The 18,502-nt window shown below is 39.2% G+C and overlaps 1 protein-coding gene across 4 annotated transcripts in view; it reads right to left on the reverse strand.

Moving 5' to 3' along the window:
• TTI1 (TELO2 interacting protein 1) overlaps positions 1 to 18,502 on the reverse strand; it is a 45,539-nt gene that overhangs the window by 24,272 nt on the left and 2,765 nt on the right. For 3 of the 4 annotated variants that reach the window (XM_063114103.1, XM_063114094.1, XM_063114113.1), the window contains exon 2: positions 2,837 to 5,174. The exons of the other annotated variant lie outside the window; for it this stretch is intronic. In XM_063114103.1, coding sequence (XP_062970173.1) covers positions 2,837 to 5,138 — 2,302 coding nt within the window. In that variant the 5' untranslated portion in view covers positions 5,139 to 5,174. The remainder of the gene's footprint in view (positions 1 to 2,836; positions 5,175 to 18,502) is intronic. 4 annotated transcript variants of the gene reach the window in all.

An 18,502-nucleotide genomic window follows, 5' to 3' on the forward strand; every position in this document is an offset into this window, starting at 1 on the left:
ATATTAAAACTATAATAAAGTGCTATATTTCTCCTATTGGATTAGCAAAGATCAAAAGCTGTGTGGGTGAGGGCGTGGCAAAATTGGCACTCTTACATTGCTGATGGAGTTTAAATTGGTACAAGCTCTTAGGAGAGCAATTTGATACTCTTTATCAAAAATTTAAATGTAATATCCTTTAAACTGGCATTTCTTTCAGGAATTCATCCTATTGATATACTGAGGCATGTTCAAAATGACCTACAAAGATACTCGTTGAAGCATTTTTTTGTGGTGGCAAAAGATTGGAAACAACCAAAATGTCTACAAAGAAAGGAGTGGTAAATAACCTTGGTGCAGCCATAGGATGGAATACTATGCAGCCATAAAAAAATGCAGCAGCCCTATATGTATGGATACAGCACAATTCCCAAGTCCTGAAGTATGTGACATGAAAGCTATCCTATCTTTTTCTTGTTAAGAATAATCAGTCAATTGCTAGTTGGTGCTAAGCAGTAATTTAACCGATGGGTCTTGCCCTCACTGTGGCACCTGCAGGTTTTTAGTCAATGCATGTGAAGCACTGTATTTATGGTAACTCAATTTCCTAAAACATGTACTGGGTTCATTAAGACTCTTCAGAAGTTCTCTGAGACCACACTTCTGCTCCCATCTGAGAAGAGTGGCCATCAGTTAGATAGTGAAATGACAAGCAGAAATGCCAGCATAAAGTGCTACTTTGATTTGTGACTATACCCATTCCATCTGAGTACTACTAACAATTCAAAAAGCAAGTGTATTCTGGGTTATTTTAAACCTTTCAGAAAAGCTGTCTCCAATTTTGCTTCTGTTCCTAGGATGCTCCAAAGTCAATGTTAACCATCCTCATTTTCCTTTCTGCAATGGAGACTCCCCCAACACCCCAATTTTTTAAAAAATGTGCTACAAAGGATTTCTTGACTTTCCTACTTTTGAGATGACCAGACATCAGCAATCTAAGGCAATTCAACTTTCAAGGCCCAAACTGAGGTATCTCCTGAGAGGATATATTTCATAGAACTTTTCTTAACATCTTTTAAAATTTCAAATAGAAATGTAGCATATTTCCCCAAAGCAGTAAAGGTGGGATGTTTTTGGCCCATGGAAGCCAAACATTGTCTGCAATGTATAATCAGCTAGTCAGTTTTAGAAGGGCCTCCACGGGACAGGCCCATGTGGGTCTTGTTCACAGATGACTCTCCTGTGACTAGCCCACTGCATGGGCTTCCGAGTGGCTGGCTGCAAAATAAAATCCAAACTCCTTCCCTCGTTCTATAAGACCTTACAGGATTTGTCCTTGCTCTCCTTTCCAATTTCATCTTGCACCACTCTCTCCACAATAAACTCTTTTCCATTCTCCAAACACCCCAAGACCCTTCTTCCCTTTGGGCCTCTGCACCTGCTCTTCCAATTGCCTGTTTTTAAAAATCATAAAAACAATGTGACAGCCTCGTACGTACAGATGGGCCTTTCTCAACCTTCAGGCCTCAGTTCTAGTGGCACTTCTTCAAAGAGGCCCTCCCTGACCACTCAACTTAAAGTATCCTGTCCCTGTCACTGCCTTGCATCAAAGTATTTATTTCCTTCATAGTGCATATCAGAATCTGCAATGAGCTTGTTTAATGATTTGCTTATTTATCATCTCTCTTGCCGAAGCAGGAAAGCTCCATGAATACATTTGTCTTGTTCTTTGCTGTACCCTCATTACTTAGTACAGTGTCTGACACATGGTAGGTACTTTATTGAATAAATTAATGAAATAACATTTATGCTGCATGTGAATACTCATGAATAAATGAAAGAACACTGGAAATGGCATCAGCGACAGGGCAGAGGACTGTCCCTGCCCCAGTCACCTCCTGTAAGAAAGTTTCTTACATGGTCTTGGCTTTTTCAACTGACAAAATGAGGTCAGCAACCTTTCCACCTGCCTCAGAGGCTATTAGCAGTATTGAAATAAACACTGGAGATATACTCTTTGGGTAAAAGGAGCCCAGGTATATAACTCATTATTTTTCATTCAAAGATTGTCCAGTTGATGAACTTTTCTTATAGTCTGAAATTTTGCCATTCTAATGGTAGCTAACATCTCCCAGCAGGCACCCAATAGAATCGAAGGGAAGAAGAGAAACTTAAACCAACTTATACAATTAAAAATTTAAAAGAAAGTTTCTAGACCTGCTCTGTCCAATATGGTAGTCACTAGCTACATAATTAAATAAAATTAAATAAAATTAGTGCTACAAAAATTAAATAAAATGAAAAATTCAGTTCCCCAGTTGTACTAGCCACATGGGGCTGGGGGCTATTGTATCGGACAGAAGGTAGAACATTTCTATCATCACAGAAAGTTCTACTAGACAATACTATTCTAGACTATCTGTGGGCTGAATAATTCATGTTATTCCCATTCTCCATTAGCATAGATATTGCTAACTCAGTATTATCAGAAGCAGTTTGGTATGCTGGAATGAACAAAATTGTCATAAATCCTGACTTTACCCTTTATTAATTGTATGACCCTGGCTAATAGGATCTCATTGAACCTTAGTTTTTACTTGTAAAAGAAGAATAATGTTTACATTTAGTCTGCAGGATTTATATCCCTGGCATAGAGCAAGAGCTTAACAAATAGGAGAGATTACTAAAAGTATAAAAAATAAACAATGGAACCCTACCATAACATGTGGGACTGGAGAGACAACTATTCAAATGTCCTCCACAGCATAACCACAAAAAATGCAAAAAGTAGGTTTACACAAACTAGGATATTGAGTCCTATCCCCCAAATCAGCATTAAAAAGTGCTCTCAATGTACCTAATGCTGCCAGCAGGGCATGCAAAACACCGACAAAGGAAGCAGCTCTCTTATCGTAAAATTGGTCCAGGGTGGCCAAGACATCTTGAACCACATCTGCCACCAAAGGAAGCAGGCTAGCATCTGAGTTCCGCAGCATAACTTCTAAGACCTTTGGGGTATGAGGGTGCAGAGCCAGATGACGCAGATTTAAAGAAATCCCATTCACCAAATAGTCTGAATTTTGATTGATCAGGTGCCGTGGGGAGTCATAGCCACAAGCGTGACAAATGTCCATCATGGTGCTGGTAGCCACCTGCCTAATGAGCAGAGTTTGGTCTCCAGCCTTCTCCAGTACTGGATAGAGGGCTGACATTAAGAGTAAATGGAAGTCTTTTCCTAGTGCAAATGCAAATTGGCCAATACCTTCCAACTGGATGCATATTTGCCAGATGTTGCTGTTCATGGAGCAAATAGTGGGACTTGGTTTTGAGAAGGCTGGAAAAGATGTAATTTGGCTGGTGTGTGCACCAGATGTGATGGCCTGGAGTCCTGACTGCTTCATCATTAGTTCCTCTCCCATTTCCTCAGCTTCAATACAGGTAACCAGATACCAGTTTTCTTGGCTTATGTATTCTTCAAGTATAGATGTCACGATCTCTCTCAGTTCCTCTGGGCTTGTTTTATTATGTTTTTCGTGAAGATCCTCCACCTCCAGCCCAGCAGCCCCTGTAACCAATTCATTAAAGATCATGGCAGCTTGCTTCCGGTAAACCACAGATTCACGGTACAGTTCCATAAAGTGATCCACAAGCAAATAAAGGTTCCCATAATAACCAAGAAGCTGACAAACCTGCCGCAAGAGTAGGAAAATCCTCTCATCAGTGAAGAAGCGGAAATATCTCCTCTGAATTTGGTTCCACGGCTGAGCAGCTGAGGTCTTTGGAGAAGCACTCAGATCATCAGAGTTCCAATGCCGCTCTTCAACAATTTTGATGTCAGCCACATCTAGTTCTAGAACTTGGATGAGTGCTTTGGAAAGGCGCTGGAGGTGGGCCACAGAGTTGAGGACAAAGTTTACTTTTGGGCCCAAGAGTTTCAGATAACCAAGTAACAAGGAGAGAGTACAGAATTTGCCCTGATCATCTTGGTAGTTAACTAAGCGGGGAAGAGACGTGGCAAGGGAATGCAGGCTTTCTGACAAGATGTCAGCAAAGGCCCTGTTGCCTACCACGACTTTCTGATCTGCAAAATATTTCAGAACTTTATTGCATTGGGCTTGGACTTCAGGACTCTCATCATTTACTAGGCCCACTAAAGCCTTCAGAAGGGGACCAGCAGATTCGACCAGCGACTGACTGCACTTCAAAAGAAGGGCCTCCACAAGTTCTACCAGTTCCAGCCTCACCTTCCAGTGTGGGTGAACCGAAACACTCTCAATGATCTTTTTAATAAGGATAGTCAACTTGTCACCAGTATTTTTTACCCAATCTGCTTCCCTGTGAACCATTAGCTCTGCTACTTTGTGCTCAACTGCAGGCTTTGCTTGGACCTTTGAGATTCTTCTGAGCTGTTCATCAGCCATAATGAAGCCCACTGTCTTGTAAAAGATCTTTAGGGAAGATATGACAATGCTGTGACCTTGTTTAAAGTCTCCTGTGATAACCCTTGTCAGTGCAGTTGAGATTCCAGGTAAAAAAGAAGCAAACAAATCCCCCAGCTGCTTTTGCTCAAGCTCATCCAAAGGCCTCGGATGGTCCTGACAATCACATTGAAAGAGTAGAACCTGTAAACATTTTAAGGCAGCAATTTTAATTTGCCTTGATTTCTCCTGTTCTGCTAGCCCTAACAATAAAGATACAGCAAATCCTAAACGAGGCAGAATGGAGGGCTCATAAAAAGTCAGAAGGATGTCCCCATAAGCTGAGTGCATTAATGTGCTGAGTCCCTGGATCACAGCCAATTTCAACTCCTCTGACACAGCTGCGGGTTTTGGGGAGTTGGGTGAATACAGACAAGCAGAGAGTTCCGAAAAGAGTTCCTGGAGAAGCTCTTGTTCTTTCACACATGTTGAAGAGAGGACAAATGTGAGGCATTCCACCACGCTCTGGATCAAGCGCTCTCTTTTGGGACCGGGGGTCTTCAGGGTAAATCGCAAAGGGAAGAGGATATACTGCTGAAGTTCCTGAAGGGCAGTGTCACTAACGGCCTGTAATTGTGTCTGTAGATGTTCCACATTCTCCACCGTCTGGGTCTTTGTGAGCTGAACACAGACCGGACGTAAGACGCCAAAGGCCTCCTCAGGAGTATCAAAAACTGCCATTGTGCAATAGCCTTCACTGAGGACACATCCTGCAGGCTGAAGGAAGGAAACTTTTTTGTAAAGGTCAAGTTAAAGCAAATACAAAGTGAGCTTGCATTCATTCATTTAACAGACATTTATTGGGGGCCTATGTGCTAGACACTGCACAAGCCACTAGCGGAGCAATGAAACTGAAGAGAGATGGCTCCTATTCTTAGGGAACCCCCAGTCTAGAAGCAAATATACAGTTATAATACAGCCTCTTATGGATTAGGCCAGATCTATGGTCCTTAGTGAGTGTGGAAAAGTCATATGCCTAGGAAAGCAAAATGGGTTTTACAAGAAGATGCTTGAGCCAATACTTGAGGGAGGAATAAACAGGATTCTGCAGGCTATTCTAAGAAGTTTGGCTTTTCACCTGTGGTGGTGATAGCCACTGAAGGTTTTGTCTCTCCTAAATTAAGGTATACATAGAGTAAAATGCACTATCTTAACGTATAGTTCAGTGAATTTTTATCTGTGTATAGACCCATGTAACCACTACCCAAAGCAAGATAAAGAATATTTCTAGTACCCCAGAAGGCTCCCGCATGCCCTTTTGCAATCAATTCCTATTCCCCCTGCCCAGAGGTAACCACTATTCTGACTTCTATTACTACAGATTAGCATGGGAGAAGAGCGATTCTGGCAGGATGGAAAGATGGACAGCACGCAGGCAGGCAGTTAGGTAGGCAAAGGAGACAGGCTTATAGGTAAGTGAAGAAGCTGACCAACTTAATGCCTGAGTCTTTCTTTTCTCTGTGAAGAGAAATTCAAAGTCACGGGCTGACAGTGAAAAAGAAGGGGGATAAACAGAGGGCTTGAGGAGGGAAATAAAAGTCTCAAATATTCCCCTTGGGGAAGCAGAGCATGCTGAGAAGACATAAAGGGGTGGCCCAAGGGTACTGAGCATTGAGCTGAAGCTGGAGACCATAAATGTATACAAATGTAAACTGTTGGCACTGGGTAAAGGCTCAGAGATCATGTAGTCTGGTGGTCTCTCTTTTTTTCTCTCTACTTCCTGGTAGCCTCTGAAAAGATAATGACAAGAAAGTGTCTCTGCTGCCTCTCTTCTACCCCTAATTCAATAAACGCTCCTGAACGCAGTGGCTTTAGGACTGGCAGGCAAGTGGTGCCTGGCGGGTGTGCGCAAGACCTGCTCAGTCCAGAGAGAGAGGGCTGGTGCCAGATTTTCCCAGGGCACAATCGAGATCCTGATACCTTAGAGAAAACCTGGTCCACTGAACTCCATGGACCCCTGTGAGGAAGGGTACTGATGGTCTCTGTAAGGCTTCTTGGGGGAGGGGGAGGTATCTCCTGGTCTCTGTTGCTCCAAGAAGCCAGGGAAGAAAAGAAGCTCAAATCTTCCCAATCCCAGGCTTGGAAAATGCAAGGTGTGTATGCTACTAAGCTTGGCCAGGGACTAATGACACCCCACTGGTGCTGGCTCACACACTGATGATCTAGAGGCTGCTGCACCATCCCCTGCCTTAAGTACCAGTAGTTGGACTAATAAGTAGGAAATAGAGATAGCTGCTTAATGGGATCCAGCAGTGAAAGGTAGGAAAAGTATTTCAGCACTCTTGGGATGGTGAATCTTATATTAACAAAACCACTAAAAGAGGCAGACAAAAATGTGAATAATAATAATAATAACAATAATAATAATACCAATTAAGGAAGTTCAGTTATAAGACAAAAGATATTTCTTAGAATTAAAAACATTATTTCCCACACTAAAAAAGCTCAATCAATGATATAAAAAAAAAAGATAGTTAATTACTGAGTCCCAATTAGTGGTCTGGAAGATCAAGTACAGCTACCTTAAAATCAGCAGAAATACAAAGAGGTAAAAATTGTGAATCTTTGAGAACAGATCTGGAGGAACTAAAATGTAAATAACTGGGAATTTGGAAGGAGAAAAAGGAGCAGATGGAGGAGCTAAAGCAAACAAATAACTGAAACATTTCCCTTAGCTACAAAAAGATTTATATGGAGATTGAAAATCCTGATGGATATACACCTTGTCACATGCTGGTAAAATTCTTGAACCTTAAAATGAAGAGAAAAATCATACATGTTTTCAGGAAGAAACAATAAATAACTCAGAAAAGAAAGAGACTAGCTTTGAACTTCTCATTTGCAACAATGGATGCTAGAAGACAGTGAATAGCATCTACTGACTGCAAATAAAGAACTGTGGCCCCCAAACCCTATATACAGCTAGATAGTCACCTGTCAAGGTGGAAGAACAATATGCAAGGATTCAGAAAAGGTATCATCCATATATCCTACCAGAGGAAGATAAGTAAGGACTCTGTTCAAACAACTCAAAACGGAGGCTGAAGATGGGATGCTGAATGAAAATATAAACACTGGTGAGTAATTTTTTTAAATTTTAGCATGGAAAACTTTCTTCAAATAAAATGTTTGAGTGGAAGTCCAGTACGTTAAACAGACAAAATCAGAGGGTCTCTTGTTAAAGCTGGGGTAAGGGCAATGGCCCAGGGGGCTGCGTCTTGCTTCTTCACCTTAGGAGTTTCAAGAAGATAATTTGGGGTTCTCTACGGTGGTGGCTCCTAAACAGTGTTCTGAAACTATATGACAAAAACTGTAACAGAGCTAATAAAATGAGAACACGTGATAAGTTCAAAACTGAACTTATCTGCTTTCTACTGCATTCCCTTTTTGATATATGGTCCTCACCCAAGCTGGAAACCTTGAAATCTCTGCTTTCTTTCACCTCCCTCTTAATCCCACTATTCCCTACATTTCAAGGGTTCTATCCCTTTGACATCTTTCAAATCTGTTGATAGTGATAATTATGTATTTAACACTGGGCTGACTACCAACAGTTTCCTCTCTGGCCCCTTGGCTTGTATGTCTGTCTTCCTGAATCACATTTCACACTGGACACTTAAGTAATTTTTCTTTTTTTGTGACCGGTAAGGGGATCGTAACCCTTGGCTTGGTGTTGTCTGCACGGCGCTCAGCCAGTGAGCGCACCCGGCCATCCCTATATAGGATCCGAACCCATGGCCTCGGCGCTCCTAGCGCCACGCTCTCCCGAGTGAGCCACGGGGTTGGCCCCTTAAGTAATTTTTCTAAAACAAACCCTGATCACTCTTCTCCATGCCTAAAATTCTTCAGCTGCTCTCCAGAGCCTGCCTAAAGTATGAACACCTTTTTATCATGGCCTAAAGGGCCCTTCACCATCAGGCCTCTGCCTATTTCACCAACCTCATCTCTCACTGCTTCACCCTTTTCACTCTAAACTGCGATCATATAAAATTATAAGACTTGCAATTTCATAAACAGGTGGTGCTATTTCACATTGTCTCCTTTTTCCTACCACTGTACACAGCTCTATTATGGTATTTAGCATGTTATATTGTTTGTATATACATCTGTCTTACCCAGTTTAGAGTGGGGGCTCTTTGAGGGCAGGGGCAATCCTATACCTAGAAGCTAGAAGGGCAGCTGGCATGCACTCAAAAATATTTGTACAGATTCTGCTTTCAAGTAGAATACAGTAGGGTGTGGCAGGCCCATAGTCCTGTTGATGACTAGAAAAAGCCAAATAAATTACAAAAAACATTTCTTAAAGCACCTAATACTTGCTGTTGGAAGCAACAATCATTAGCTTTTTTTGGTATATATATTTTTTTTCTGAGTGCATTTGCTTATACTGGATATTGGCTCAGGATTAGAGTGTAGCTGTCATTGGGGAAAGATCAACCACAATGGCCATGTGGGGCTGGTGAGACATAATTGGAGTTTTGAGGGACCTCAAAATACATGACTTCTGGAAGACGGCTGCTGCTGGGAACAAAGAAAACAGTAGAAATTTTGGTGTTTTTCAAAGCTAGAGTAACAAAGCTGGAGATTTGAGGGCTCTTAAACACGTGGATGGTGTCTTTCTCAACACATTTGACAAATTTTGAAGCTATGTAAAGTGGTAGGCTAAAGAACTAAGATGAAAACCTTTGAAGGGCAGAACTGCATCTCCCACAGTCTTTTAAGTGTGAGAAGATAAACAGCCCGTTAGGTTTTCAACTGAAAGCCCTGGAGAACCACACTCTAACAACTAGGATGAACCAGTGTTAAGTTTGAGCCTTACCAGGATTGCAACTATACCACTATGATTTTTTCATACAATATCTGGTATACCATAATAAGTTATTTTAAGCTTGTGAAGAGGCAAAACCACAAAATTGGTAATCAAGAGAAAAAACAAACAACAGAAGCAGACCCACAGATGATCTGAACATTGGAGTTAGCAATTGAGGCCTTTGAAATAACCACAATATAGTCAAGAAACAGAGGAAAAGATAGACAAAGTAAATGGAAGGATAAAGAATTTTACAAAATTGAACTGGCAAGTTAGCTCAATTAGTTGGAGCACAGCCTTGTAACACTAAGGTCAGGGGTTTGGAACCCTGTTCTGGTCAGCTGCCAAAAAAAAAAAAAGACTTTTACAAAACTGGTTGTACTCTATTATAAAAAAAGTAAAATGGACACTCTAGAACTGAGAAATACAGCATAATTAAGAATGAAATGTAAGGTTTTAACAACAAATTGAACAGAAGACAAGATTAATGAGTGGAAGGCAGGTAAATAAAAAATACCTAATCTCAAGCAAACAAAGAAAAAAAGTGGTAAACACAGATAAGAACATAAAAGACATGTGGAATATACTGAAAGATTTCATATGTAAATAAATGAGGCTCAGAGGATAAGACAGCATAGAGCAGAAGCAAGATTAAAATGTCCAACCCACAGATTCAAGAAACTCAGCAAACCCTAAGTTGACCAACACAAAGAGAGGCACACAGAGACACATCACAGTCAAACTGAAAAACCAAAGACAAAGAGAAAAATTTTAAAAACAGTGGAGCAAAAAGACAGAAAGCTGACTTCTCAACAGAAATGATAAAATCCAGAAGTCAAAAGAATGGTATCTTTAAAGTGCTGAAAGAAAATAACTACCAACCTTGAATTTTATATCTTGATTCCATCTCATACCAGATTTAATGTAAAATGTAAAACAATAAAACTTTCCAAAGAAAACACAGAACATCTTTGAAATAGGCAAATATTTCTTAAGCAGGATATCAAAACAGGATACATAAAAACTGATAGGTTGGACTACGTTAAAATTAAGAACTTCTGTTCATCAAAAGATACTGTTAAGAGAGTGAAAAGGTAACCCATAAAGTGAAGAAAGATATTTGCTATATTTCTGACAAAACACTCATATCTGGAATATACAAAAGATTTTTTTTATAAGTCATTAAGAAAAAGACACAACCCAACAGAAACATGGAAAAGGATTTCAATAGACATATCTCAACAAAGGATATACAAATAGTCAATAAACATATGAAAGGACACTCAACATCATTATTCAGGAAAAATGCAATTTAAAACTGCAATGAATTATCATCACACACTCACCACAACAGCTAAAAAAGAAGAAAAAGAAAAGAAAAAAATAAAAGAAAACTAAAATACTAGGTGTTGGCAAGGATATGAAGCAATATGAACTCTATTCAGTGCTGGTGGGAGTGCAATTGGTACAACTACTTTGGAAAATTCTACGGCACTATTATTCTAAAGATGAATATATGTATGCTGTATGATCCATCAATTCTACTCTTTGATATATTCCCAACAGAAATGCATATTTAAGTTTACCAAAAGATGTGTTCCAGAATATACTACTCACAATCACCCTAAAATGAAAACTACCCAAATGCCCATCTACAGTAAAATGAATAAATAAATTGTGGTATATTCCCTCAAAGCAATACTACGTAAACAAAGATTTACCACAGTCAGAGATCTTCTGAAGAATGGGTTATAGGCTCAGAAATATATAAACTCACTTTCTGTAAAGACAGTATAACACATTGCTACTTTGACATGACTATAAAAGGCAATCATATAGCTTTATGGGATGGGCATGAAATCTCACTTGTGTAACAATATGTCAATTACAGAAGAAATTGTTTAGACATTTAGAGACTTAGGAGGCCTAGGCTCTTAAGAGTCCTATTCCAGTAAGATGCAAACCTGATTATTTAAAGAGGCGCTGCTGCAAAGTTTGGTGTTTATATAATTAACAGCAACAGGAGCATTCTGGCCCAGAAAGTGAAACTGGGATGAGGCATTTAGAACAAGTTGACTCTCTAAGTAGAGAAAACAACCCAGGGTTCAGATAGTGACAGAATAAACATGAATAAACATAAGCATGAATAAAAAGTTCTTGACTATTAACGGCCATCTAAACCCTTCCCAGTTTAGTGTACCCTGTCTGTGGTCCTGGAAAGTAGCCACTGGAGATGTGGGAGAAAAGATGTGCAACTAGACAGTGTGAATGAACTCATCCCTTCTCACCCCCCGCCGACAAACCTCTTCCCTTCCTCCCCACCTCTGCTGCCTTGCCACAGGCTATATAAGATCCCTTGGCTATGGTGTACAGGTGGTGAGGACAAATGGCACAATCTGTACAGGATAAGGTGTTATAGACACTTAAAGGATAAGATGGTAGATCTCAAGGTACTTACTGTATCACACAACCGAGAAGTAAAAAAGGAACAACAAAAAAGAAGTGCAAAAGGAATGTGGAAAGAGAATGAATACCATCAGGGACATGGAGGGAGTATATATGTTGGGGTGGGGGGACTATATACTTGGGGCTGTGTGGGAAGGCTGTTCAAGGTAAAAGTCCTGTCACAACAAAGGCTAAAAGGCAGAGAAGCTTTAGCACCTTATAAAGGCAGAGACAAGACAGAGATGTCATCGTGGCAAGTGAGCCAGGCCTCACACATGATGATACTCTGATGAGATCACTGGCTTGGGGCCTTTGCACTTGCTGTTCCCCCACATCTCCTCATGGCTCACTCCCTTGCCTCTTTTAGGGCTTACTCAAATGTGACTTCTGAGAGATGCCTTCTCTGATCATCCCTATTTAAAACTGCAATCCATCCTCTCTACTCCCCATGCTGGCGCTTCCTATCTCCTTTCCCTGCCTTTTAAATTTTCCTCCATAGCACTGAGAACCATCCGTCAAATGAGATTATCTGTCTGTTTGTTATATCTCCCCTCTCACTAGAATATAGGCTCTATGAAGTGATTTTTGATTGGTTCATTTATTGCTGGCACAGAACAGGTATTCAATAAATGCTTGTTGAATAAGTGGCTGTAATCCAAGATCTGGCTCTCTCATTGGCTGAGCTTTGATATCAACTAGATTCTGTGTAAAAACTGCCATACTCCTTTTCTCTGTGGGAAACTATATGTAGTTGATCTCATCCATTACAGTAGGATCTGGCTAGATTCATTTTTAGGGGGCAATCATAGTTCTAGATTCTGGCTTTACCCTAGTCCACTTTTAGATCATTTTTAGGACAGGGACAGAGTGAGCATGAGAACAAAAATCTGATGATCTGGGTTCTTGTCCTGGCTCTAGCAGTACCTGCCTGTGTGATTTCCATGAATTTTAGCTTTTTCAACATAAAATAAACTTGATGGATAAGATGATCTCCAAAACTTCCAACTCTGAATAACTAGCCTATGGAAAGAAAGACTGGGTTTAGATCCCAGAGACAGAAGTTCTAACACAAGTTCTTGAATAGGAGGAAGAAAATTACTATATATTTTTTTAATCAAAAAAACCTATCATATGCCAGACAATGTGTTAGGTATTTTATGTATATAAATTCCTCATCCATAAGCTGAGTAGCCCAAGGCTCAGAGAGGTTAAGTGACACCCATATAGCACGCAGGTGTCAGACACAGTATTTCATCTCAAGCCTATCTGATTCCAAAGGTTTTATGTACTCTTCCTACAGAGGTTCTCGACCTGGCTGTTTATCAGAATCAAGGGGGAACAATTTAAGTACAGATTCTTGGACTCCACACCAGATCTTCTGAATCAGAATCTATATGGGGGCTGGGGTGGACAGCTATGCTTGGGAATCTATGATTTTAAAAGCTCATAAGGTCAGCCTGATGACCAGCCAGGTGTGGGAATCCTGTACTATCAACACTCTACATTTGCTCTCCCTTCTGAAGAAAAGTCACATGATGAAAGATAATCCACCTGGCAGTTGTGTTCAGAGTACACTGGAGGACTGCTGTCTTGGGTTAAAAAGACGGTTTATTTGTCTGTCTCTCTAACGGGAGTGTGTACTCTTCTAGTGTTGCAGCTTTACTTGAGGTTTCTCCAGTATCTGGTACAGTATCTGGCAGGCAGTACCTACTCACTGTATGTTTAATAAATAAGTAAAAGAAGGTGGATAAACATGAAACCTTTAGCATATTCTGAAGTTTTGCTGCTTCCTACTCATCTCTCCTTCTACCTAGAAATGTTTCCTTGCCATATACTATGTGCCATACACTGTACTAAGCTCTTGAAGAGGGAAGGGAGATAAAAGTTAACCAGAGGGGCTAGCCCTGCAAAGGAAGTACTGCAGAACTGTACTGCAGAACACTAAGCACACACGATAGAATATGGAAGAGGGGAATCAGGGAGACTTCCCATACATCCTTCCAGAAATTACTCTAGGCTCACTTAGTACTTCATTTACAACTGTCCTCTATAGAATACTTGTGAAACTGTGCCTTGTATTATACTAATACTATGTGCCTGTCTTCTCTACTAGACAAGAAGTTCTTTGGTAGGCTTAAGTGGTTCTTAACTTAGGAAAGGGTGTACATCAGAATATATATACTAAGCAGCTTCCCCCACACCATTTATGACCTTGTATTGAAAATTAGGATAAGCTCCCCAGGTGATTGATATGCATATGCATACATTCCATTCATTTATAAATAAATATTTATATAAATAAAAATTCTGTTTATTTATATACATACACACACACTCACATAAATAAAAAAAAAAGGGCTTCTGCTTCTGGGGAGATGGAGTAGACATGCATTTCCCTATTCTTTCCATTAAGTGTAACTAAAAACCCTGGAAATTATATATAAAACAAACATAAGACTCTGAAAGGCAGAGGGAAGAAAGCAGGCTGGTTAGAGACCTCAGGACTTGAGGAACAACCCAGTGCTGAGTTCCCTGTGTTTTCTTCCTGCCTCACAGATCCCAGTCTTGGAATTGAAGAAGCTGGCAACCCAGAAGCACCAACATGTAGAGACACAAAAAGCCTCAACAAAAACCTGCTCTCTCTAGCCAAAGGACCAGGAAAGGGCAGACTGGCAAGACAAAAAATTTTTAGATAATAACTGTTCTATTCTAGCCAAACACTACAGAAAATGCTGTGGCTCCACCAGCAAAGGCTGATTGGGTAGCCTAGACTTCCACTCTCATGAGTCTGTAATGAGGTGCTCCCAATACTCTTGCAGGGACGGTGTCAGAGAAGGCCAAGTAGGAGCAGGGAATTCCATCTCCATCAGCCCTGGTAATGAGCCTCCTCCCCACGTCCCCAGCACAATGTAGTATCAGTGGACACCACATGGGCAGCCTAAACTTCCACTCCCACTTGGCAGTAGGTACTCCTCTCCCTACCCACTGGAGTGACGTCAGAGGCGGCATAGTGGAGAGTTAGGGCTTTTACCATTGCCCAGTGGTAATGAGGCCACTGGCACTGCAGTGTCAGTGGAGATCAAGTGAGGAGCTGGAACTGCCACCTCCACCCAGCAATAATTGGGCACCCTCCTTCTTGGGTCTCAGTGGGGGCTGAGTGAGGAACCTGGCAGGGCCCCCCCTTCTACCAGGGTAGGAGTGGTGTCAGAGAAAGCCAGCCAAACCAGAAGACTTAAATATGATCTGGGATCTCAGAATGTAATAGAAAAATGTCCAGATTTCAATAAAAAAAAAAAAAAGTCACTCTTCACATTAAGAACCAGGAAGAACTCAGACTGAATGAAAAAAGACAATCAACACATTAAAACCTAGATGACAAAGATGTTAGAATTATCTGGTAAAGATATTAAAGCAGCCGTGATTTAAATGTTTCAACAAGCAATTATGAATGTGCTTCAAACAAATGAAAGAATAAAGGCCTCAGCAAAGAAATAAAGAAGAAACAAAAGAAAAAAATCTAATAACAGAGAAAAAGCTCAGCAGATGGACTCAACACAGAATGGAGGGGACAAAGGAAAAAAATCTTTGAGCTGAAAGACAGCACAGTAGATATTATCCAATCTGAACAACAGAGAGAAAACACACTGAAAAAAAAAATGAACACAGCTTCAGGGACCTGTAGGACCATAACAAAAGATCAAAGAGTCCCAGAATGAAAAGAAAAAGAGAGCAGGGCTAAAAAAGTACTCAAGGAAATAATGGCTAAAAACTCACTTAACTTGGCAAGAGACATAAATCTGTATATTCAAGAAGGTGAAGTTGAGTGAATCTCAAATAATAAGAACACAAAGAAATTTGTATCAAGACACATCATAATTAAATTTCTGAAAACTAATGACAAAGAATCTTGAAAGCAGCCAGAGAAAAATGATACCTTGCCTATAAGGGAAAAACAATTTGAATGACAGTAGATTTCTCATCAGAAACCACGTAGGCCAGAAGGAAGTTGCACAATAATTTTCAGGTGCTGGAAATAAAAAAAGAACTGTCAATGCAGAATCCTATATTCAGCAAAAATGTTCATCAGGAATGAAATGGAAATCAAGACATTTTCAGGTAAAGGAAAACTAAGAGAATTTGTCACCAGCAGACATATTGTAAAAGAATGACAAAAAAGTTATTTAAAAAGAAAGCAAATGATTAAAAAAAGGAATCTTAGACTATCAGGGAGGAAGAAAGGATATGGTAAGCAAAAATATGTATAAATATAACAGGCTCTCCTTTCCTCTTGAGTTTTCTAAATTGTGTTTGACAATTGAAGCAAATATTATAACACTGTCTGATGTGGTTCTAAATGTATGTAGAGGAAATTTTAAAGACAATTATAAATGAAAGCGTAAGGAGACATAAAGGGAAGTAAAGTTTCTATACTCCACTAGAACTGGTAAAGATAAATTATGTACACATAATGTAATACCTACAGGAACCACTAAAAAGGTTACAAAGAGATACAGTCAAAAACATTATAGAGGGCTGGCCTGTTAGCTCAGTTGGTTGTGGCACAGCCTTATAACACCAAGGTCATGGGTTCAGATCCCCGTACCAGCCAGCCACTGGAAAAAAAAAAGTAACCCAGAGGAAGTCTGGAAAAAGAAAACAGAAATAAAAACAGAATAAACAGAAAATAAAAAAAAAAAGGAAGACTTAAGCTCTAACATATCAATAATTATTAAATATAAAAGGTCTAAACACACCAATTAAATGAAAGATTGTCATAGTAGATTTAAAAACATGATCTAACTATATACTGTCTACAAGAAACTCACTTCACATAACGATACAGGTAGGTTGAAAGTAAAAAAAAATAGAGAAAGATATTATCATGCAAATATTAATCAAAGGAAAATATTAATATCAGATATAGTAGACTTCAGAGCAAAGAAAATTTACCAGAGACAGAGAGGGACATTATATAATGATTAATGGGTAAATCCAAGAAAGCAGCAATTCTAAATGTATATGTAAAACAACAGCCACAAAATATGTAAAACAAAAGTGGATAAAACCGAAAGGAGAAGTAGACAAATCCACAAGTACAGGAGGTAACTTTAACATTCTTCTCAACAACTGATAGAATAACTACACAGAAAATCAGCAAGGATATAGGAAAACTCAACACCACTATCAGCCAACAGGATCTACGACATTTATAGAACACTCCACACCACAATGACAAAATACACAAGTACCTATAGAACATATACAAAGACAGACCATATCTTGAGCCATAAAACAAACCTCAACAAATTTTTAAAAATTGAAATCAATTTTTAAATTGAAATCATACAATTTCTGAGCATGTTCCTCAATCTCAATGGAATCCAGCTTGAAATCACTAACAGAGATAATAGGAAAATCACCAAACACCTAGAAACTAAACACATTTCTAAGTCATCCATGAATGAAGAAACCTTAAGGGAAATATAAAAACTATACATGGATTTATATATTAATTTTTAGCTCCGACCAATAAGTGAGAACATGTGGTATTTCTCTTTCTGTGCCTGACTTGTTTCACTTAATATAATTCTCTCAAGGTCCATCCATGTTGGGGAGGAAGATATAACAACCACAATTACTTGAAGTTGATACGACAAGCAAACAGAGGGGACATCGGTGGGGGGAGGGGGAGAGGGAGGAGGGAGGGAGGTTTTGGTGATGGTCAACAATAATCAGCCACAATGTATATCGACAAAATAAAATTAAAAAAAAAAAACTATACATGGAAATGAATGAAAATGAAAATATTAGAACTTATCAAAATCTGTGGATACAGCTACAGCCATTCTAAGAAGAGGTAAACTTATAGTACTAAATCATATATTAGAAAAGGGAATGGTCTCAGATCAAAAATCTAAACTCCTACTTCAAGAACCTAGAAAAAGAAGAGCAAAATAAACCCAAAGCAAGCAGAAGGAATGAAATAAAGATCAGAATAGAAATTAATAAAATTGAAAACAGAAAATAGAGAAAATCAATGAAACAAAAAACTGGTTCTTTGAAAAGATCAATAAAGTTTGAAAAGACAAAATTCTAGCAAGACTGAGAGAGAGAGAGAGCAAATGAGAGCAGACACAAATGACCACTATCAGTAATGAAATGGGATAGAACTACAGAACCTGTTGCATTAAAAGGATTATACGGAAATATAAAAAGTCCTTGGTTTATGATGGTTTGATTTGTGATTTTTTGACTTTAGGGTGGTTTTATTGGGGCACTAAATGCATTTTCAACTTACGATGTTTTCAACTTTGACAATAGGTTTATCAGGACGTACCCCATTGAAAGCTGAGGACTATCCATACCACAAATAACTTTATATATATGAGTACAAATTTGACAATTTAGATGAAATGGTTAATTGCTCAAAAAACACAAACTACAACTCACACAATATGAAAGAGATGATTTGAATAACCCTACAATTCTTAAGGAAATTGAATTTGTCATTTAAAAACTCTACACAAAAAAACAAAGGAAAGACAGAAAGAAAGAATGAAAAAGAAAAGAAATCTCCAGGCCCAGATGGTTTCATTGGCGAATTATACCAAACATTTAAATAATTAACACCAGTTCTGCACAATCTCAACACTTTCTAAGCTAGTACTACCTTGATACCAAAACCAAAGACAATACAAAAATTAAAAAAACTATAGGCCAATTTCCTTCATCAATATAGATGCAAAAATCCTTTAAAAAAATTAGGAAATATAACTCAGCACTATGTTAA

Source organism: Cynocephalus volans, chromosome 1, assembly GCF_027409185.1.
Source record: "Cynocephalus volans isolate mCynVol1 chromosome 1, mCynVol1.pri, whole genome shotgun sequence".
Lineage (NCBI taxonomy): Eukaryota > Metazoa > Chordata > Mammalia > Dermoptera > Cynocephalidae > Cynocephalus > Cynocephalus volans.